The sequence below is a fragment of the Delphinus delphis genome, chromosome 8 (assembly GCF_949987515.2).
Source record: "Delphinus delphis chromosome 8, mDelDel1.2, whole genome shotgun sequence".
Classification (NCBI taxonomy): domain Eukaryota; kingdom Metazoa; phylum Chordata; class Mammalia; order Artiodactyla; family Delphinidae; genus Delphinus; species Delphinus delphis.
Window position 1 is genome coordinate 45,056,652 of NC_082690.1, and position 24,318 is coordinate 45,080,969.

Consider the following 24,318-nt stretch of genomic DNA (forward strand, 5'->3'; position numbering starts at 1 on the left):
AGTTACATATATATATATATGTGTGTGTGTGTGTATCAATATATATTCTCAGTACATGGGGCTTGCTGGAAATAACTCTAACATAAAATGCATGAGATCGATATTTTAGGTTCATCAGTTTGATGGGCCACTTCTAGTCTCTCATGTCGCTTTGATGCTCTTACATAATAAAAATGAGTCCTGTTTTGTTACTGGATTTGCTTACTAACATTCTGGATTTAATGAGAAATTGTGATTCCTTTTACTTCAGATTTTTTTTTGTCTGAAGTAGAATTCACATGACCATGATAATAAGCATTGGTCCCCAAGTCTTTGGTCTAAGTAAAGTGAAGGGAAAGCTTGAGAATATTCAGATAATTTCCCAACGAGAAAATTAATATGTCTTTGTTTCCTTCCCCCTTGTCTACAATGCCAACTTCCATACCAAAGCTGATTTTTCTCCTAAATATTGCTAAAAATCTAGTTACTCTGGAGCGTGTAGCTATTTGATGAGGGGTGTGTGTGTGTGTGTGTGTGTGTGCGCGCGCGCATGTGCGTGTGTGTTTTAGTGTTTGGCACTGTACAGAGGGAGCATTTCTCTGTTGCCATTGGAAACAGTGGAAGGAAATGGTGAAAATGAGGGTGAGAGTGATTAGAAATGTGATTCAGGTTATATTCATTATGTGTCTGGACTAGAATTTTTGCAGATCTGATGAGTCTTGAAAACCATTGGTATTCTTGAAGAAACATCATCATAATTGCATAAACTCCTGAAGCAACATCACCTGTCTTTGAAAGGTGATGCTTAGGGAGTCACTTTAAAACAACTTGAGATCTTTGGCTGGCAGAGCTAATAACTTACAAAATAAGTCTCTTAAACAATCCTTTAAATAACCCAGATCACTAATTTGTCAGTTCTCTTTTATAAATCATGCTAGAATTTGCTGTAGGCAACCTGGGACAAAATTTTCTTCTTCCCCAGGAGTTTAAACTAAAATAGATGACTATATTCATAGCTATACTAAGTTTCTACTTGGAAGTATAGTTCCAAATATGCATCCCTCCAGCCCTTTGAATCTTCATGATGTGGAAATTTTTCCTGGATCGGGGTAAAGGACTGATTACTGTCAATTTTATTACAAGACTCTGTAATTACTTTGAAGACTCTGGAGAACTGAGTGTGTTGCCAGAGAATTTTCTGTCCTCACCACCTAGCCACAGAAGGCCCTTGGAAATTTAATAACAGAAAAAAATCATGTCTTGAATATATATATCCGTTTTCAATATACAAAACATTTGCACAGTTGGTATCTTATATTGATTCCCATAAGGGCAGCCTAGCACATATGATCCCCATTTTTCAGATGACAAAATTCTGGTGCTGAGAGGTTAAATAATTTAGTAGTAGTTCTTTGTAGCAGAACTGGAATTTGAACCTGAATATTCTTTTCTGCAAAAATTGGTACCAGTGCACTATGCCTTTGTATGCCTTTGGGGGCATTTTACTTTGTAATCTTCCAACCCTCTTCTATCCTATAGTTCATTTAACGTGAAAATACTGATCTGACCTCATTTGTCTTTGGTCTATATTGTATGGAAACTAAGCTCAATACTTGTTGGGAATGTTATTCAACTTGCTTTACATTGCATTTGAAGATGGGGTTTGTAGGCTTTTTTTAAAGTAACTTTATTTTTTAATTGCATAATCAGTACATGCTTAATGCTGAAAATTTGGAAGGACACAAAGAGCATTTCTAAAACAAACAAACAAAAATACCGTCGTTATTATTGGGATCACCAATGTCTAATATTTTGGGTTTTTTTGAAGATTTCTGTTCATGGCATACTTCTTTTAGGTGCTTTCCCTCACCTTTGTGTCAGAGTATAGCTGGGCCTCCCACACATGAGATTTGGTTTTGCGTACTCCAGATGAGCAAATGAAAAAAATATTAACCTAAGCCAGGTAGGATCAAGAAGCTGTATCAGCTGCTTTTATCAAATCACAGAATCACAAAGGAGACAGACGAAGAAGAGTCAGAAAGATTTTTGGATTCTTTTTCTCAAGTTACCTACATCAGAAAGACCTCTCTTTCTCTATTAGCATAGACTGTTCGAGCTTCCCAATCCGGTTGCACTTACGTTGCTAAATCCCCATTCTATTTTTTTTCCCCAGGTTTTGAAGATCGTGATCACATATGGATGCATCTAACTAAATGGTCCCTGGGGACATGGTGGTCCTTTAGAGAGCACATCTAAATCACTGGCTGATTTTTTGGTTTGCGGCTCACCATAGGACATCACCGGATTCTCTCTCTCAGAACTCGCCTAAATTTTCCCCACCATGCTGTCTTTATTAGCTTGAACTCCTTTCCTAAAATGGTCCTTCTGTTGATCCTGTCAGTCCTGCTTTTGAAAGATGTCCGTGGGAGCGCACAGTCCAGTGAGAGGAGGGTGGTGGCTCACATGCCTGGTGACATCATTATCGGGGCTCTCTTTTCTGTCCACCACCAGCCCACTGTGGACAAAGTTCATGAGCGGAAGTGTGGGGCAGTTCGTGAACAGTATGGCATTCAGAGGGTGGAGGCCATGCTGCACACCCTGGAAAGGATCAACTCAGACCCCACGCTCTTGCCCAACATCACCCTGGGCTGCGAGATCAGGGACTCCTGCTGGCATTCGGCCGTGGCCCTAGAGCAGAGCATTGAGTTTATAAGGGACTCCCTCATTTCTTCCGAAGAAGAAGAAGGCTTGGTGCGCTGTGTGGATGGCTCTTCCTCTTCCTTCCGCTCCAAGAAGCCCATAGTCGGGGTCATCGGGCCTGGCTCCAGTTCTGTGGCCATTCAGGTCCAGAACTTGCTCCAGCTTTTCAACATACCTCAAATTGCTTACTCGGCAACAAGCATGGATCTGAGCGACAAAACTCTGTTCAAGTACTTCATGAGGGTCGTGCCTTCAGATGCCCAGCAGGCACGGGCCATGGTGGACATAGTGAAGAGGTACAACTGGACCTATGTGTCAGCGGTGCACACAGAAGGTAAGTTTTCTTTACACCGAGTATGTCTTGTGCACCTGATAGCTTCCCAGTTAAACTTGCAAGTTTTGGAGGGCTAAAATTGTCCTAATTATTTGAGATCTTTTGAGTGGCTCAGTTATACCACTTATATAAGAAGGGACGGGATGACAGATGTCTAGAGCAAAATAGATATAAGCTAACATGAGTGATTATGCGACCATCAGTTGGCAAAATGGATACTTTTTTTTGGTTTACGTGTTACATTATTTGTACATCTTCTATAACAATGCTAGGGATTTTTAAGATTTCTAGATCTCCTTTGAACTCCTTACATTTTAACACTGTAAGTTTGCTCTGAGTACCTGAGAGTTTCTGATAGTTAAAGGGAGGTACACATACATACACATAAGGCCTGCAGGCAGCCAATTCTGGCCCAGGTATGTTGTAATAGAAAATTACCAAACGGTTTAGTCTTACAACTATTTTTCAATAGAGTGTATCGTTAAATCTGAAATGGAGATGTGTATGAATTAGTTCTATCCTTGTATAGAACATTCTCAGGAAGTATAAGTTTTAATAATTCAGCATTAGTTTGCTTTGAAATTTATTGCTTCTTTATGTGGAAATCATAGTGAGGAAGGAAAATATGACTGAGGTTCTATACCAGATAATAATAGTATCAGCCCTGATTATTGTTGATGGTGCTTTTCAAATGCGTTTGTATACATTATTTGTTAGTTCTCAACCAACGCTGTTTGGGATAGGTTTGATTTCACCTACAGAAGTTAAGATACCCAAATTGTGAGGCTTACTCATTATGTAGCACTCTTTCTAGGACAGCATACTGCCTATGCTAAACACTACAGTATACCAAAGAAGGTACACAAGACTTTGTATAGCTCATTAGATCATTGTTAAGATTAGTTGAGATTTTTACTTTATCTTTTTAATTAATTAATTTTTTTCTGTTTTTTAAAATTTTTTATTTCTTAAAATAAAATCAAATCATAATATATTCAGATCATTTAATCTCTTGTGTAAGTATATTTCATCCAGTATAGCCAATATGGACACATTGTTACATTATACAAAGTCATTTCTGTTGGATCAATAGACCTGAGAATAACATTGAAAGTTAATTATAGCTATCAACTACTGAGGCACTATGAAAAGGTTTTTTTCATATATATATTCTATAAAGATATTTATTGATAGTACTCAAACAAACCTATGAGATAGATTATGTTTTGATCCCCACTTTACAAATGAGGGAACTGAAGCATAGAAAATGTAAGCCACATGCCTAATGTCAAGAATTAAGTGAAAGAGCTGAGATTCGAATGTTCCTGAGGTTCAAATCTCAGTTGAGATTTTTAAATTCTGCAATAATACTGTCACTGTGTTCCAAACAATCTAATCTTGTAAAAGTGGGATTGAGTTATTGCGAAATTAATGAAATGACCAGAGTAAGACTACTTCAGAGATTGGGAGCCTGTCACCAATTAGATATAGCAAACTTTTCATTATCAAGTGACATAACATGGATTTCACTGTATGGCCACTCTTAACAATATTCAGAGCTGCACAAACATAAAATGGCCTTCTATACTGGATTGATACTTCTATGCCTCTGGAAATTTTCATACATAAGTTTATGGTTTACGTACAAAGATGTTGATATATAGAGATTTTGATCAATGGATAGGTCATTGGACTAGGAGACCTTTGATTTTTTTTCCTAATGCTGAGAGTTTTCTTATAAAACCACTATTTCATTTGATTCTCACAACAAGCAGTGATTTAGATAGTCCAGATATTTTATTCCATTTTTAAAATACGAATGTTTTAAGAGTTTATATACTTCATCCAATAACTACCTGATAGCAACTTCAGAGGTAGGAGGAGGGCTCACAGCTACTAACTGCTAATTCAGTGCCCTATTCTAATTCAGCAGAATCCAATAGAATCACACCCAGAGGATATATATTTATGCAGCACATATTTATTAAGTCAAAATATACAAAAGTCTCTAATAGTCCTGTGAAGGACAGCCCTATGTTTTGTACATTACCACCCTCAATGGGCAAGCAGTCTGGCAAAGGAGATGGAGCACGCACTAATACTTCCATAACCATAATTCAAGATGACACGGAGTTACAAATGTTTCTCAAGTAAATTGAAGGAGAAAAAAATCACATCCTGCTCTATGGTGATGGAGGCCATGGTGGAAGTCTTAGAGAAGGAAATGAATTTGACAGTGGAATTTTAATAGGAAGAATACTGACAACTGGTGAAAATTAAGAAGGCATGGGTTTCCAGTAAAGGGCATGAGGAAATATGAGAAGGTGAGAAAGTAAAAAAACATGTTTGCAAGAGACCAAGGATGAAGCTATGTTTGGTTTACCTCAGATCAATCATAAATTTCATTAGGAACTTCCATCTAGCTTCAGAAGAGTAGGCCTTGATCAGTCTGTAGGAGATGCTAATCCAAGATTGTGTTCAAAGAGAAACTCGTCATCATGCCTTTGACTCTTACTAATTTAATGTTTTTTCCAACCTAATTATATCCCTATACTGAGTGATACAATAAAATAAATTATAATGCATCCGTAAAGTATATTATTAGGTAGCTATTAAAATGAATGAGACACTCTGTAGGTAATGAGATCATAATGATCTCCAAGATCATTTTAAGTGAAAAAAGCAAAGCACAGTTCTATGTAAATGGTATGTTATTTGTATAAAATGGAGTTTGTAAAAATCATTTGATTGAATATTCATAGAATTGTTCTCAGAGAAGAGCAAAACTGATAACAGTTGCTCCTTCTGGGTAGGAATTCTAAGGAGTTAAGGAATAGGGTGGAATGGAAGAGACTTTCTTTTATATAATTTCTACATGCAAACATTTGAAGTTGTATATTAGAAGCATAGACTACCTATTGCAACATAATAATTAATAATTAATTAAATAATTAATAATAATTAAACTGTAGTGTTTAGCATAGGCAACATAATAATTAAGAGAAAATATTCTATTTGTGGGCAAGAAAAGTCAATAAAAACTTATTGCCAAATTCAGGCAAATTTAATTATTTTTTCAAAAATAGGCCAATAGAAATTTTGTTGACAAATTTGGGCAAAATATTTGGAAGATACCACCAGAATTTAGGAGAGAACAAACTTTGAATACAAACATTGAAGACTGGAAGAAATGCTTTTTGGTTTATTGTTTTATGTGGTTTAATCAAGGGGTATTTATATTGCTTGGATCCTCAGCGAGTAAGTGGCTAGTGAGGTTACATGGTATTATGTCTTAAAATTTATCGGCATAGGAGCAGTGGAGTAGGAAGTTTTACAAGGTAAAATTTACCTCCAGGATCAGAAAAGTGCTTGAGTAACAAGGTACAGCTCTGCTGGGTACTGCGGAAGTCCCCAAGGTGATGCCTGGGTTTCTGTTGTCTGGCCCTTCAGGAAGCCCCTGCGGGACTTCCCATGAAATGACAATACCAGTTCTCACCTGAGCCTCTTTCTATGGCTGGATTGGGACAGTTCTCTTTAGCCCTAGATCATCCTACCTGAGTATCTCAAACTTACACCCATGTCTGTATAATTACCTTTTTTCACTCAGTTGATATTCTTCTTTCTTGAAGAGTATGGAAATTTCCAAATGCTTTCACACAGGCATTGAGGTCTATAAAAAGACATTGTCTTATTTTCAAAAAAGCTTTTTGTTCCCCCATGTTGCCCATTTACATTATACCTAAACGTGCAGTACTTTGTCTCTCAGTCCTCTTGGCAGCTAACACAAGATGTTCCTTTGAGAACGTGTGTGGCATCGCAGAATTTCAGAGGAGAGCACAAGCACAAGAAGCCTTGGGTTTCAGCTTCAAGGTTAATCTCCTCCACTTGCATTTCCTTGGTTTATGTTTTTCCGTAGGCTACAGGACTATATATTTATGGTGGCTTGTTATATTATGCACACATATTGTCCAGGCCTTCAAGGCAAGGAGATTAAATGTATGAAAACAAAAAAAGAAAAAAATACAAACCACTCTAGCTCTGCAGCTGTGAGAGGAGCGTGCAGTAACTGAGAAGAAAAAATTGTATTCTTTGTAAAGGAGACAGTCCAGTTGCCACTGTCTCTGCTCTAAGAAAATTTAAGGGGTCCTTTGCCTCCATACATTGGGAAACCTTGGTACATGTGCCCATGATAGTACAGAGTCTATGGTGCTTGCCTGTTTAGGGGTGTGGCAGATCCATTGCTTTGGCTCTGAGGATTTCCATTGATGACCCCTTTGCTTTGTAACTTAATAGTTCCCTTCCACTCTCATGCGGCACTAGCCATGTGACTGCTTTGGTCAATAGAACTTGGTGGAAATGAAGACTTTTTTCCTAGTCTGTCTATCTTAGAACCCTGTCATCACCTTGTGAAGGATGAGTGCTGCCAGGTTTTCCAGATGAGGCCGTCTTAGACCACTTGACCTCAACTATGTGAGAGCACCCAGTGAAGAGCCACACAGTTGCCTTCCTGACCCACAGTCAATTTCAATCATACAATATATCCTAACTGAAACTATAAACGTTACCTACCTAACCATAAATTCATGTGCAATAATAAATACCTTCAAGGTAGAGTCCAGGATAAGCGTTTTCATCCCAATGACTAAACTTGAACTGCCCCTCCCAAATAGGATACTACGACAATGTTTAAACTTCAAAATCAAAACAAGATAAATGTATTAACGTGCATTAATATTATTGAGATTTCAATGGAATAATTGCTGTGGGCAAGAAAGAACATTTAAAATGCTTTACCCATACTTCTGGTTCAAAGCTAGAGGTTTGATAACTTCCTGAAAGTTTGGATGCTTTAAGTAGTCAGACACTTGCATATATTCCATTATTACATGCTTCCTCTTGATACAGCTCAGTTTCATTGAGGAAAGGAATTACCAGTTGGCACAAACCATACATACTGCGCTTTATGGATGACGTACAGGATTTTCACACTTCACAGTTTGTGCTGGCTTTAGTTGAAACTCCACTATACCTGCCCAGGGCCTGTCAGAGTGCCTAGCACATAGTAGGGGCTCAAAGACTATTTGGTGAATGAGTGTATTTGTGTTAAAGTAGTATCCAGCTCACACTTAATGAATATATAGCATGTGGATCAGTAGCAGGCACTTGTAATTTTTCACAGTTTTGCCTCTTTATAAAAATGAGGTGCCAAAATGCCTCCCTTGATTAATTGTAAAATGCTTTTCACACCCAACTCCCTTTTGTGTTTGCACTGGTTCTTGAATTTGTTACTTCCACCTAATGATAAAGGAATGCTAATTTTTTCTAGCCAAAAAAACATCTCAGTGATGCTCTGGGGGAAAAATGTACCAGTAAGTGGTACTAGTAATGTGACATCATTAAAATATCGTCTAACTTTCAGGTTATGATACGGTTTTTCCATCAGTTATTTAAAAAGTTGATAACAAGCTTTGGTTGAAAGACCTTGAATGTGATTCATAGTCTATGTGTTAATTTACCTTCTAAAAAGTGGGAACACACTTTTTCCATCACACCTTTTCTACTAACTGTGATTATATCAAGATAACAATTTAGTTTGGAAAGATGAGAAATGTCAGTATGGGCACTACTGAGTACTTTTTAAGGGGATTTCATTTTGTTTCTTCAGGGGTTGAATAGTGTTGAGAGTTGAGATGACTTTTCAGATGGTCATGATGATAATTCAGACACAAAAACTACTGTTAGCTCTATAGAATGTTAACACTGTGTTAACAGTGTGAAGTATCTTAGGTAAGCATTTAATAACTCCTTTATCTTACATTCGAGGAAACAGTATGGACAAGTAATTTGGCCTTACTTGTACATGATTGTTAACAAAGTTGGGTCTCACAACTCAAGATTCCTGTCCAAAATTTTGTTTCCACATTCAGTGAAAGAATTGCCTCTCTTAGGAGGTAGTGAGTTAAATTCTTGGTAACTCCTGTGCACAAGCCTGGTATACATAACCACGTGGAGGGGATCTGGAAAAATGAACTAAACCTCAGCTGGGAGATGAGGGAGTTGGATTATTTGTCCTTTTGGTAACTCCCTTTCCTGACAACCAAATGTTGTTTAATTGAGATTCTATTATTCTGTGTGTTAAAACATGGTCGTTTATACTATATGTCATTAATTTTCTACTTGATTCATTTATCCCATAACACAGTCTGATAAAGTTACCATTTTTTAAGTTAGAGAACAGGTATGGAAAGAGAAAGTGATTTTTTTTGCATAATACTGTAGCTACTTAGTGACAGAGCAAAAATTGAACCCAAGGCCAGCTCTTTTTAATTAAAAGTCCAAACTCCCTTCCTGTGTACTGGGGTAGTTGTGGCTTCAAGGAGAAGTAGAATGCACATCTATTGATTCTCTTCCCTCCATAGGAAATAAGAAGACACTATTCGTTTCCCTTCTGAGAATATCTTTTGAGCATATTTCATGTGTCTTTTTATCTGGCTTTGAAAGCAACACCATTCCTTGTTCCCATGGAAAGATTTAATTACAGTAAAAAGAAAATAAATTAAGGAGGAGGCATGTGGCAACAAGTTAACCTCATAGAAGACCTTTTTGTGAGCCTGTTGATGAGTACAGACTGTAGGTTGTTTCTATTCTCATCTCCATTGCAGACGCCACAATCCGTCCTTCAGATGCCAATTATGGGAGGAAGCCGTATGGTACCAAGTTTTTAAGAGCAGGAAGACATATTGTTAAATGCTGTAGCCTTATGTATAAAAAACTTCTTTGGAATTCGTCAGAACTAGGAGTTATAAAATCTCATCTTGGCACATTTGCAAATACTCCAGAAAGACTTCTCAATTTAACCAAATGTTGAATTGAGGATACTTTTTGGCAAGAGATATGATAGTCAGATATGTTTATCTTAGAGGACTTTAAAACCAGAGATCGTGCCCCAGGTATGCATTTTATGCATCATTTTTCACACATACACAAAGGATCTTTTAAAATGAGAGAATATCTAGTCAGTGTTGCTTCAAAAATCACATCACAACCCATGAATTAATTGTGAAACCAATTTAGTGGCCTGAGACCAGCAGTTAGTATACAGTAGAATAAAATAGGATAGAGTAGAATATAAATATCAGTATATTACATGATAGTAAGAGTAGATATTGCTCTGTAAATTTTTATTTTAGTTGCATATAGCCATATGTGTACTACGGTTACCATTTACAGTGTTTTTCTTACTATGTCTTACAGCTAAAAAATAAGCTTAAAAGCAACTTACTCTACTTTTCTCTTTAACATTGTTCCTTTTTTTTATTTGCTAGAGAAATGCAAGTCACATACAAAGGTTTATGCTTCTGTGACAATGTCATTTGGTTTGTCTCTCCTAGATGGGTGGATCTTAAGCCTTGTTATTAAGAACAAGCAAGAATTCCAAAGTATCCATGGTGGGAAATGGTAGAGACTTTGAGCAAAATAAAAATAATTCATATATGGTTAATGATAAATGGCCTAAGCATCAATATAGGACAGTGTCGAGGACACTAGTACAGGAGGTTGAAGGCAAGTTCTCAGCCTTAGTTTTTATCAGAGATCAAGACAAGCATAGGGACATTTTATTTTTTGAGTATCCCAATCCAGTATATTAAGAAATAAATGCCGAAAGGTATTATATAATTTTGGTATTAAAAGTTTATATATAACACATTAGCACATCTAACCTCCTCCAACACATGCATACACATAAACACATTAAAATACAATGTGATGTAGTTACGCTATTTATAAGGTGATTCCTTGGTTATATAGAATAAGTCATGATGCACCATGTGATGTGGTGTGTAATAAAGCACAAGCTTAAACATATAAAGTAACAGTCTTATGTCAGTTTTCTGAGTTTCCAATGATTATATGTCTTTTCATTTGATAATATAATCAAGTCTAAATTTAAGGTCTCTTTAGAACGCGCAGATCAGGCCAAATACCATTAGTAAAATAAAGTGAGGTAAGACGTGAGACAGCGCTTTTAGAAGTAAAAGTTGTTTCACAAAATAGGCAAGCTACAGTGGAGTCATGACCTTAAATTCAGTTTGTTGCAAAGACATGGACATCTCAGGAATTTAGTTTCTTAACCCTTTGGAATCACTTTAAGTAGTAGTATGAACACAGGCAGGTTTGAATGAAAATCCTCATTAATATCCTTGCTAGTTAGAGGGACTTTGCACAAGTAAGTTAATATAATTTCATCCTTATTAAACTGAGATAATAATACCTGCCCCATAAGACAGTTGTAAAAAGTAAATACAAAGCAGTTATTGTTAAGTTTGGCACAAAGTGTTCAATAAGTACCTTCTAAATTAGCCTGCCAAGGACGTGCCTTGCCTTATCTTGGACATGAAGAAAAACCCATCGGTAATGTTTCAGTTTGGCTTTGCTTATTTAAAATTGATTATTGAATGAAATGCAAAACTAGCCAGGAAAGTGACCAGTAAACGTAGTGAGTTTTAGATTCTTCCCAATTTTCCTTTTGAAAATTGAGTCTGTGATCATATATTACAACATAGGATGCTTAGTGCTTTGGAACAATTATAACTAGATCCCACCACCTCTCCTCCAGCTGCTGAGATGCATTATGGTGTAGTAAAATGAACAAGGTCTGGAAAGTCCCAGAGCTGCTAGACTGTTAACACCATAATCTTCAGTGTGTGTCAGGAGGGGAAGGGGGTGTGGAAACAGGAGGTTGAAGATGGAAAATTAGTGCTGTACTTTAAGCACTTCTGAATTGTCACTTTTATAAAAAGCATGAATATCTTTTGTAGTAAAAAAATAATTTTGCCCAATGGTTATGTAACTTCTTTGTAAATTTCAAATTGGACATGCTCCAGCCCCTTCACTAGTCAGTAACTGCAACTTTGTTAATGCAAGCAAAGTTGGAGCACATTGAGGCATTCCATAGGCTTGAGTTTAAAGACAAAAGGATATAATATGGACCTTGGAAATAAACCAGTCTATATTTAATAACTATACTAGTTTGAAAACAAAACTGATGCTCTCTTACACATCATTATAGCTCAGATATAACAATGACAGTAATAATAACTTATTCATCAATTATTTAATGTGTTATCAGAAATTATCTGTTTTTTATAATCTATGAAGTGGTATCAAGATATAGATGTTTATGCTATCATTAGTGTATTATTATTAATATTATCTGAAAGTCAGCCCTACCCATAGCTACAATGAAAAGTAGATAGAATATAAATAGAGTAAAAAGGGTATGTCTTTGGTCCTTTTCTCAAGGACTCTAAAAACAAGTATTTGTGTCTTTGACAATTTCTTCATAAACCTTCTTCATATTTCTTTGGTTATATAACTTCTTTTCCAAAGTTCTATATCTGCTTTTCACCAGATGTGGGTTAGGATTTCAAGCCTTGATTCTCCTTTATGAGAGTAGAGAGAGTACAGTTTTTAAGGAAAACTGTATTATTGCGTTGTCATATAGTGGCTTTTTATCCCTTAGAGAAGCTGGAGAAATATATAAGTAAGACATATTGAAGTATCGTGTTAGTTTAATTTCAATTTCATGGAATTTGAAAATTTTTAAATTAAAAATGAAGCTGATAATATGTTTTATTGAAGTAAATTGAGAAAAGAGAGGAAAAACTATATCAAGACACTGAAAAAAATTAAACAAGCTATCTGGCTGTATTATTTGTAAGCAAATTTAATTTGATTGTTTTCAGTTCCCAAGTTAGTACACTCATCCCTTATTACATGAGCATAATTAATTCTCACTTTTTGTTCAGAGTGAGAATATAAACAATAATTAATTTTCCTTACATTTAATGTTGAAACTTTAGGTTTTATTAAAAAATATATGCTGAAGAATCAAGCTGGCAATATTAATTACATAAATTTATATTTATATATAATTGATTACAGTAAACTGTTATTCATAACTAATAAAATGAGAAAATTCCAAATTATTTGGCGGTTTGGAAGTACTTTCATTTGCTGAATTGCATGAAATTATAAAAATAATTGAAAACTGGTAGCAACATTTTTGATGATTTGAGAGAAACTTTTACACAAAATATATTATAGACTTTTGACAAAGTGCAATATGTTTCAATACAACTATGTAGTATATAAAAGCATACCTAATAGGACTTGAGGTCCATATGATGCTACAACAAGTAAATTAATTTACTCATTAGTTTAAACATATTTATTGGGAATATGTTACGTGCTAGACTCTGTTGTACACACTATGAAAAAAGTAAGATGGAAGCACTTGTCAGCACATGGCTTTTCTCAGATGCATACCAAGCCCTGGTCTCGTACTAATATAAAATGTACCTTTATAGAAAGAATAGGGTTATGTGTAAGCAGGAACCCATAAAGTGACACCTGTATGGCAAGGGATGACTGTATTAAGCAACTAGATTGAAAGAAAGAAGTCTTTATTAAGTGTAATTTGGAAAATTATAGAGAGTTTAAAGATTTTTTTCTGAAAACAATCTCCACTTACCAGTCCTTACCAAATAATACAAGTGAGATATGTGCTCCTAGAAGCAGGATGTTTACATAAGGTGAATAGGGATGGATATCTCTGTTGGAAGAAAAAAACGAAAAGAAAGAAGCAGTGTGTCATCCTTTTGTTTAACACAATATGGTTTTATACTTGCTTTGTGCTTAATATTCTGGAATTGAGGGGAGCCGTGTGAAGCATCATAGGTGACCTAGTTATGCTTTTGTTTATACTGTTTAATGCTCCCTGATCTAGTATGAAGTTTCTGTTCCATTCAAGATAGGAAGCCTGGTTTAGGTGCCAATAAAATATTTTTTCTATGAAAAGGAAAGATTTTAATCTCCCTCACTAATGGATATAGCAGGCAACCTCAAACAATAAATTATAAAATACATTGTCACTAGTAATTAAGACATTCTCTGGCTTGTTTAACAAAATTGAGATAATTTCTTTTTTTGAATTTTAGACTTCTGAAAATTACCTAATTATTTATGTGGAACCCTAGGAAAACTTAAAACACTTTTTCTCCCTTTTAATCATACTACATTTTTCTTGGTACAAACTTAACATTCTTTGGTTGAAATTATTTATAATCTCAAACCTATCTCTGGTTTTGATGTTACTTGGTATCTGCTTCTTTCTTGAAATTCTCAAACCTCTCCCTCTTCTCTGAGTCTTTTCTGAGTCTTAAACTCTTCTAAAATGTTTCGAGTTCTTTTGAGGAATCAGTAGAATTAATGATTGTACTGAATTGGTTTCACTTACTTGGAAAACGCCTTCCTTGAAGGAGGCTGTGTTACTTTATGACTATAGGGAATAGTGATTTGGGTTTACTTGTCAGGAAATTTCTCTCCTAGCCTCAAAGTCTCTTACGTGCCTTTGGGCAAATTATTGCATCTGATTAGAAGGTTTCAAGAGGCTGGGGAGAGTGTAACATTTGTTCCATCAGTAGAAAGAAAGAATATCATTTAGAAACATGAAGAAGAAAAATAAGCTCTCAAGTTTTTAATATACAATAAAGTGGCCATGAGTATACTTTCAGAAATTGTACAAATTTCTGATGAAAGGCAACTGAAATAAGACTTACCCATTCCTGAAGAAGAGCAGAAACTCATGCTGAAGTGACTGAATTTGAATATGGAAAACTTGACTTTTGATCCAGGTAGAGCATCGAAGAATTGGTTTTGAGATCAGTGGAAAGAGCATTAATCTTGGAATTAATCCAGAGACCATATTTGATTTCCCACTTTGGGATGACCTTGGACGGTTCATTGAACCTTTCTGAATACACGAATCCTCATTTGCAAGATGTCAGAAGGCTATATCTGCCCTTTCTCTACTCATGTTTTGTTATGATGGTCAATTGAATAATCAGTTAATGCACTTTGTAAATCTAAAGCTGCCTGATATATTAATTAATTAAATATTAATTGAACACTCACCGTGTGCCAAGATCTATATGCTTGAACTATGCTTTTACAAAATATTGAGTACAGTACTGTGAAAATTAGATGCTAATCAAAGACTTCATTAATGATATTTTCACCACGATAAAAACAGTAACATTAACTGTAACAATAACAGTTCAAAAAATCTTGGCTGTTGTTATTTTGCGTTCTTTTTTCAACGTCAGTTTTTGAAAAGAGAAACTCAGGTTTTAGAAATTTAAGTAACTCGTCTAAGGTCTCAGAGCTCCTGGTGCCAGGACACCAATTGGAAAGTAAGCTTAATATTCAGAGAATTTTAATTTTAAAGACACTCAGTTTTACAAGCAGCTGTCTTTTCATTACAATTGAAAGTTTATTTATTTACTGCTTTTATCATTGAGTTTAAGGGCTTAGGCTCTGTGGTTAAAGGGACCAAAATTTGAGAAAGTTACTTAACCTCTGTAAATCTCAGCTTCATCAATTGTTCAATGATTGCCGATATTGACGGTGATGATGATGATAGAGAACAGTTGCAGGGCATTCACCAGGTGTCCAGGCACTTTTCTGAGTATTTGTACGTACATGGATTCATTTAATACATCAATCTTATGAAGTAGTACCATTATTATCTCAGTTTTATAGATGAGGAAACTGAGTCACAGAAAATGAGAATAATGGTTGACCTACATCAACTATCTATTGTGTAAATTATATGAGCCTTTTAAAATATATAAAACACTTATTTATGGTGTGTAGTTCATAGTAGGCAGTCAATAAATATCATCTGTTAATACTAATTTTGTTATTATAATAATTTTTTATTTTGGCCTAGTGATGGGTTCAAATGTAACTCCTTGGGTTACATTTGCACTTTGAAGTATGCCCATCCTCTCATTCTGGTGTCTAAAAACAACCTAAATGACACTAAGTGAAAATAAGGAGGGCACAAATGATATATTTAAAAACATACATTATTTCCAAATACAAAAGTAATACATAGATATTATTTAACATTTGGAAAAGAAAAAAATAATTTGAAAGATCATTAACAATGCAACAGAAATAAAACATTTTTATTTGTTTTTATCTTTCTCATGCACAGTGTTAATAACTAGTTATAACCAATTTTAAAACTAGTTATACATAATTTTGTATTTTTTTGTTTACATTTTTTAACTTAGCATTGTAAAGAGAACATTTTCCCATATTTTCCATGCCCTTTATGAATGTTATTAACCATGGTTATCTAATATCCTTTTTTCCACAAATTACAGATTTGGGGGCCCTTAGACTATTTTTATTTATTTATTTATTTATTTTTGACATGTGGACTTTTATTCTTTTATTTTTATTTTTTCCCGAAATTAATGTTTTTATCACTATTATTTTTAATTTGATATCTTTTATTTTTTTCTTTTTTAATTAATTTAATATATTTTAATTAATTTATTAATAATTTAATAAATTATTTAATTTATTTATTCTTTTATTTGACAGTCTTTTTTTTTTACATCTGGAGTATAATTGCTTTACAATGTTGGAGTATAACAATGTTGGAGTATAATTATTACAATGTTGGAATATAATTATAATTATTGGAGTATAATTGCTTTACAAAGGTGTGTTAGTTTCTGCTTTATAACAAAGTGAATCAGATATACATATACATATGTTCCCATATCTCTTCCCTCTTGCGTCTCCCTTCCTCCCACCCTCCCTATCCCACCCCTCCAGGCGGACACAAAGCACCGAGCTGATCTCCCTGTGCTATGCAGCTGCTTCCCACTAGCTATCTACCTTACGTTTGGTAGTGTATATATGTCCATGCCTCTCTCTCGCTTTGTCACAGCTAACCCTTCCCCCTCCCCATATCCTCAAGTCCATTCTCTAGTAGGTCTGTGTCTTTATTCTTGTCTTACCCCTAGGTTCTTCATGACATTTTTTCCCTTAAATTCCATATATATGTGTTAGCATACGGTATTTGTTTTTCTCTTTCTGACTTACTTCACTCTGTATGACAGACTCTAGGTCTATCCACCTCATTACAAATGGCTCAATTTCGTTTCTTTTTATGGCTGAGTAATATTCCATTGTATATATGTGCCACATCTTCTTTATCCATTCATCTGATGATGGACACTTAGGTTGTTTCCATATCCGGGCTATTGTAAATAGAGCTGCAGTGAACATTTTGGTACATGACTCTTTTTGAATTATGGTTTTCTCAGGGTATATGCCCAGTAGTGGGATTGCTGGGTCATATGGTAGTTCTATTTGTAGTTTTTTAAGGAACCTCCATACTGTTCTCCACAGTGGCTGTATCAATTTACATTCCCACCAGCAGTGCAAGAGGGTTCCCTTTTCTCCACACCCTCTCCAGCATTTATTGTTTCTAGATTTTTTGATGATGGCCATTCTGACTGGTGTGAGATGATATCTCATTGTAGTTTTGATTCGCATTTCTCTAATGATTAATGAAGTTGAGCATTCTTTCATGTGTTTGTTAGCAGTCTGTATATCTTCTTTGGAGAAATGTCTATTTAGGGCTTCTGCCCATTTTTGCATTGGGTTGTTTGTTTTTTTGTTGTTGAGCTGCTTATAAATTTTGGAGATTAATCCTTTGTCAGTTGCTTCATTTGCAAATATTTTCTCCCATTCTGAGGGTTGTCTTTTGGTCATGTTTATGGTTTCCTTTGCTGTGCAAAAGGTTTGAAGTTTCATTAGGTCCCATTTGTTTATTTTTGCTTTTATTTCCATTTCTCTAGGAGGTGGGTCAAAAAGGATCTTGCTGTGATTTATATCATAGAGTGTTCTGCCTATGTTTTCCTCTAAGAGTTTGATAGTGTCTGGCCTTACATTTAGGTCTTTAATCCATTTTGAGCTTATTTTTGTGTATGGTGTTAGGGAGTGATCTAATCTCATACTTTTACATGTACCTGTCCAGTTTTCCCAGCACCACTTATTGAAGAGGCTGTCTTTTCTCTACTGTACATTCCTGCCTCCTTTATCAAAGATTAGGTGACCATATGTGCGTGGGTTTATCTCTGGGCTTTCTATCCTGTTCCATTGATCTATCTTTCTGTTTTTGTGCCAGTACCATACTGTCTTGATTCCTGTAGCTTTGTAGTATAGTCTGAAGTCAGGGAGCCTGATTCCTCCAGCTCTGTTTTTCGTTCTCAAGATTGCTTTGGCTATTCGGGGTCTTTTGTGTTTCCATACAGTTTGTGAAATTTTCTGTTCTAGGTCTGTGAAAAATGCTAGTAGTAGTTTGACAGGGATTGCATTGAATTTGTAGATTGCTTTGGGTAGTAGAGTCATTTTCACATTGTTGATTCTTCCAATCAAAGAACATGGTATATCTCTCCATCTATTTGTATCATCTTTAATTTCAAAATAGGAGCACCTCAATGCATACGGCAAATACTGACAGCCATAAAAGGGAAATCGACAGTAACACATTCATAGTTGGGGATTTTAACACCCCACTTTCTCCAATGGACCGATCATCCAAAATGAAAATAAATAAGGAAACACAAGCTTTAAATGATACATTAAACAAGATGGACTTAATTGATATTTATAGGACATTCCATCCAAAAACAACAGAATACACATTTTTCTCAAGTGCTCATGGAACATTCTCCAGGATAGATCATATCTTGGGTCACAAGTCAAGCCTTGGTAAATTTAAGAAAATTGAAATCATATCAAGTATCTTTTCCGACCACAATGCTATGAGGCTAGATATCAATTACAGGAAAAGATCTGTAAAAAATACAAACACATGGAGGCTAAACAATACACTACTTAATAACGAAGTGATCACTGAAGAAATCAAAGAGGAAATCAAAAACTACCTAGAAACAAATGACGATGGAGACACAACGACCCAAAATCTATGGGATGCAGCAAAAGTGGTTCTAAGAGGGAAGTTTATAGCAATACAATCCTACCTTAAGAAACAGGAAACATCTCAAATAAGCAACCTAACCTTGCACCTAAAGCAATTAGAGAAAGAAGAACAAAAAAAACCCAAAGTTAGCAGAAGGAAAGAAATCATAAAAATCAGATCAGAAATAAATGTTTTTACTTTTTACAATTATAAAAGCATATAAATGAACATTTTATGTGGTGTTTACCTTAGTGTTTAAAAAAATTTTCTTAGCTAAATTAATAAAAACAACTACAAAGACCACAAGTAAGAAGGAAGATTACATTCCTGTATTAACTTGAAAGGATATGAACAATTTTTAAGGTTCAATATTTATGACTCTTTAAATGTATAATACAGCAAGAATATAAATTTTTTAAATAAATAATTGCTGGCATAAAAGTTCAGGTAATATAAGTATATTTAACTAACCACTAGCTTTCTTAGGAAGCAAGGCATTGCATTTCTCCCTGCCCATGTATAATCCTATCAAAGTTGCATTCAAAGTAAAGTTTTTGGTACAGTAAAATAAATTTTGAAGATTTAAATATATAAAGTGTTCATACACCAAGTATGAGCTTGTTATTAAACTATGATAGAGACCTTACCTCTACAGTCAGTCATCCTTTAATCTTCCTTCATAAGTCCCACTCTTAACCATACACATACATATTATTAAAACTCCTAGAAGAAAACATAGGCAAAACACTCTTTGAAATAAATTATAGCAATTTTGTTTGGTTCTGCCTCCTACGGCAAAAGATATAAAAGCAAAAATAAACAAATGGAACCTAATTAAAGTTAAAGCCTTTTGCACAGCAAAGGAAACTATTTACAAAATGAAAAGACAACCTACTGAATGAGAGAAAATATTTGCAAATGATATGATCAGTAAGGGATTAATTTTCAAACTGTATAAACAGTTCGTACAACTCAATATCAAATAGACAAACAACTGGATTACAAAAATGGGCAGAAGACTTGAATAAACATTTTTCCAAAGAAGACATTCAGATGGCCAATAGGCTCATAAAAGTTGCTCAACATTGCTAATCATCAGAAAAATGTGAATTGAAACCACAACTAGTTATCACCTCACACCTGTCAGAGTGCTATCATCAAAATGAACACAAATAATAAATGTTGGTGGGGATATGGAGAAAAGGGAACCCTTGTACTTTGTTGGTGGAAATGTAAACTGGTGCAGCCACTGTGGAAAAAAGTATCGAGGTTCCTCAAAAAACTAAAAGTAGGACTACCATAAGATCCAGCAATTCCACTCCTGGGTATATATGGAAAGGAAAGGAAAACAGTAATTGAGAAAGATACATGCACCCCAGTGTTCATATATGTATATATATGGACCAGGGCTCGAACCCATGGCCCCTGCATTGGCAGGTGGATTCTTAACCACTGCACCACCAGGGAAGTCCTTTAGTAGTGCTTTTACCAAATAATTCTTAGCTCTTTCTTCCTCATTAACTTCTTAGTTTTATTCCTGTCATAAATTCTATAATGTTTTGATCAGAAAAAAACTCCATTAGAGATGTACCAGGGCACTTTTTCTCTTTAACACCTGACATTATGTTGTGCGTTTATTAATGCCACTAAATACTTTGGTCATTGATATATAAGCTAAAAAGTATGGTAGTTCAATTCTGGTATTTGAATTGTTAAAAATTCTATTGGAGTAAAGTGTTATATAGATGTTAATTGTAATTAATGAGAGTGGAATCTTCTTTCGGTAAAGGATGACAAATTTCTTTGATATCTTTCATTGCATTTGTCACAGTTCTGAGTGTATGATGTTGAATGAATACTTGTTGAGTTTCATTTATTCAAAGTTGAATTTAATCACCATATAGTCTAATAAATATGCTAAATAATATAGAATTTTTTTCCTTTTAGGACCTAATTTGGCAACTAATTTATGAAAGCCTGGTCTGTATTGCAACCTCAGGGTTTTGGGTTTCTTACCAGTATGAAAATCTCAAACTTTGTCATAAGCTAATTTTATCTAATAAAGCAACTGTTCTTGGCTTTCTTCGTTGCAGTAGCCTGTTGGGCACTATAACTCGGTTACTAATTGCTACTAGGCTTTGAGATAGTTGAGTGAGTGGCCAGATGTGGTATAGAACAATTAAGTATTTCCAGGCATGGCTAGTGAGCAATCATCCATTATGAAAGAGAAAGTAGAGGTTGAGGGGTGAGAGTAAGCTGGTCCCTGCCCCTTGAAGGAGTATTTTCCTTTTATCCATTGTACAATCATTTGACCATTCTTTACTTCAAGACTTCTACTTTGTCCTGTGGGTTACTTGCAACATATGGCTTCAGTAGTATATGAAATATTGTAAGAATACTTATGACATTTAACTAGTCATAAAAACTCATTTGCCCAGATGACCTTGCATGCTACCTTGTGGATTTCTTTTTTTCTTAAATTGTATTTGATTCACAGGGAAAAAAGAATGATTATTCTACTGTATTCTTCTTCCTTTCTTCCAAAAGGGACTGAGGATATGACAAATAATAATAGATCACACATTGAATGACAATCATGTGTATAGTCTTTCATATGTATGATCTCATTTGATATTCCTATTGACTTGTAATGCACATACAATGATTGTCATTTTAAGGAGCCAAGGAAACTAAAGTATAGAGAAAACAAATAATTTTATAAGGTTACAGTATGGCTGAGGCAAAATTTCATTTTTAGGCATTTCTGATTCCCAAGACTCTTTTCATTACCTCACGCTATATTTAGTGTTCCAAATTAAAAAGCTACAGAAGTGTAAAGTATATCTATGAAACCCTGACCCTCCAATTCCACTCACAGAGGTAACTACGATTGACTGTTTTGTGAGTAATTTTCCAGCTTTTCTTTATAACTTTTCAAAATCAATTTCTTTTTCTCCTTCTCTCTTTTTCTCTAAACTTTGTTAAGTAATATTTAAAAATTCAACTCTGTTTACCTTTTTTTGTAGCTTAATTTTTAAAGCAACAACAATATATTATGGACACATTTTCAAATCATTTGCTGCATCTTTTAAGTGTAAACCACTTCCAGGTCACTGTCCAGGCGCTATTGCATTGCTCCTTTGTAATTTTATTGACTACATTCTTTATGTCTGTATTACCTGTCTCATAGTTTCACTATTTTTTTCTTGGTTTTTTTGTTTGTTTGTGTGTTTTTTAACATCTTTATTGGAGTATAATTGCTTTACAATGGTGTGTTAGTTTCTGCTTTATAACAAAGTGAATCAGCTATACATATGCATATACATATATTCCCATATCCCCTTCCTTTTGCGTCTCCCTCCCTCCTTCCCTATCCCACCCCTCTAGGTGGTCACAAAGCACCGAGCTGATCTCTCTGTGCTATGTGGCTGCTTCCCACTAGCTAGCTATTTGACATTTGGTAGTGTGTATATGTCCATGCCACTCTATCACTTCGTCCCAACTTACCCTTCCCCCTCCCCGTGTCCTCAAGTCCATATATATGGAATCTAAAAAAAAAAAAAAGGTCATGTTTTCACTTTTGATGAAATCCTTAGCATTTTACCTACACTTTCCTTTCCACTATGTTTCTTGTTGCCATCCTCAGCAACTTCTAAACTTATGTTTGTGTCCATCTCAGGTACTGAGCTAACAATTCATCTTTAGCCAACAAAGTATTATCACTTGAGCAGACTACATTTTTTTCCCTGGCAGTCAGGGACACAAACAGAGGTTTACCCTTCAGAACAGGAAAGCATTGTTCATGTTCCTTTTTCCCATAGCCCGCTACTCTACACATCCTCACATCCGAAGATGCAGAAGGATAAATGGAAGCCTATATAACATAAATAAGACTTTCTAGATATATTCTCACTATACTTGAATTTCAGCTTTCAGTGACTCCTGCCAATGTCTTATAGATTTCTGGCTAAAGAAAGACATCAAGAGGAGAGAAATTAATCTTTCTTGGTGGAGGATTTGCCTAATCATGGTGTAGAATTGATTTGATTACTTGTCATTTGAAATAGTCATCCATAGAACAGCCAGTTCTGGTTATTTAGGGGATCTACTATAAAGCAGTGCTGGGCCAAGGTGTAGAAGATAATTTATAAGTGAGTGTTAGGGCCCAATATTAGGTTTTAAGGCTTGATTCATAAATTTCAAGCTTATAGATAGCCCAGGCTATTTGATTTGTTCTTTCCAGTTATACAAACAACAATTGAAAATCTGTCATTAAAAATCTGAACAAAGTAGAACACATTGTTTTTCTAATATTGTTGGCCATAGTATATTAAAATAGAATAGAAATCCTTTGTTATTTTGATTTTCAGATCTTTGAACTAAAACAGCAATATGGTGATGGGAGTGAACATGTCTGCTGGTATTTTGTGTTTAGTAAGTTCTGTATCAATTGAAAAACAAAATACTCTTATTGGAACAGTTAAATCAAATAACTAATTTAATGCTGAAACAGGCTGCATCTTTAATTGGTAGAATATCATAATTATTTGTGATCTATGAATTCTGAAATCAGAGACAGACTGGGGGATATTGTAAAGTAGTGATGGTGCTGTCAGGGGCCCATTCAGCATATCCCTCCCCCAATATCTCTAGCATGGCAGGACTAGCTGCCTGAGTCTTTATTTGTATAATGTTTCAATGAGTATCATCGGTTTAAGAGGAAAGACATTGTGTATGAGAGGGGCAACTTCAAGAGTAAGATGAATATTTAAAAGTTTATTAAGGAACCCACCCTAGGGAAGCATCAGGGAACTGATGGAACATATATGGCTGGTCAAGGAAAGACCCTGATGTGTCTGGGACTGGAGTTCCAAACTAGGCTGTGTCACCTTGAGACTAGAGAGTTTCTAATGACCTCAGTGGCTCTTGATCCCAATATAACAGCAATATTCTATTTCTTTAATGTTATGGTAGGTAGTATGAGTCTGGGAAGTAGACGGAAGAGGGCAGAAGAGGAGTTGATAGGTCCATGTTGTATATAATGGAAAACAGAGAGATAGGAAAGGGGTAACATTTTCCCCTAGTAGTGTAGTATGGACCATTCTCCAACTTTATTCCAATATTCTGCATCTACCCACATAATGAAAACACACACACACATGACCCCACATATCTCTTACATCCCTTTTGTTCATGCCCCATGATAGAACAGGGGGGATGCAATGACATCAGCCTGGGATACCACACATCACTGTTTGGGAGAAATACCTGGAGACTTTCATGAGAATCACCTGGCAACTTGTCAGAAATACACATTCTTGGGCCCTACCCCAGACTTAGTGAATCAGAAACTTTAGGTATGGGGGCCAGGAATCTGTGTTTTAAACATTCCAATGAAGGCTCATGTTTGAGAAGTACTGAATTAAGCTTTTGGGAATTTCATTTTAAACAT

General features: G+C 35.2%; 1 protein-coding gene across 5 annotated transcripts in view; it reads left to right on the forward strand.

Annotated features, from left to right (window-relative positions):
* The first annotated feature begins 2,355 nt into the window (after positions 1–2,355).
* Positions 2,356–24,318, forward strand: part of GRM5 (glutamate metabotropic receptor 5) — a 535,807-nt gene continuing 513,844 nt past the window's right edge. For all 5 annotated transcript variants that reach the window (XM_060018122.1, XM_060018126.1, XM_060018127.1 and 2 more), the window contains exon 1: positions 2,356–3,013. In XM_060018122.1, coding sequence (XP_059874105.1) covers positions 2,356–3,013 — 658 coding nt within the window. The remainder of the gene's footprint in view (positions 3,014–24,318) is intronic.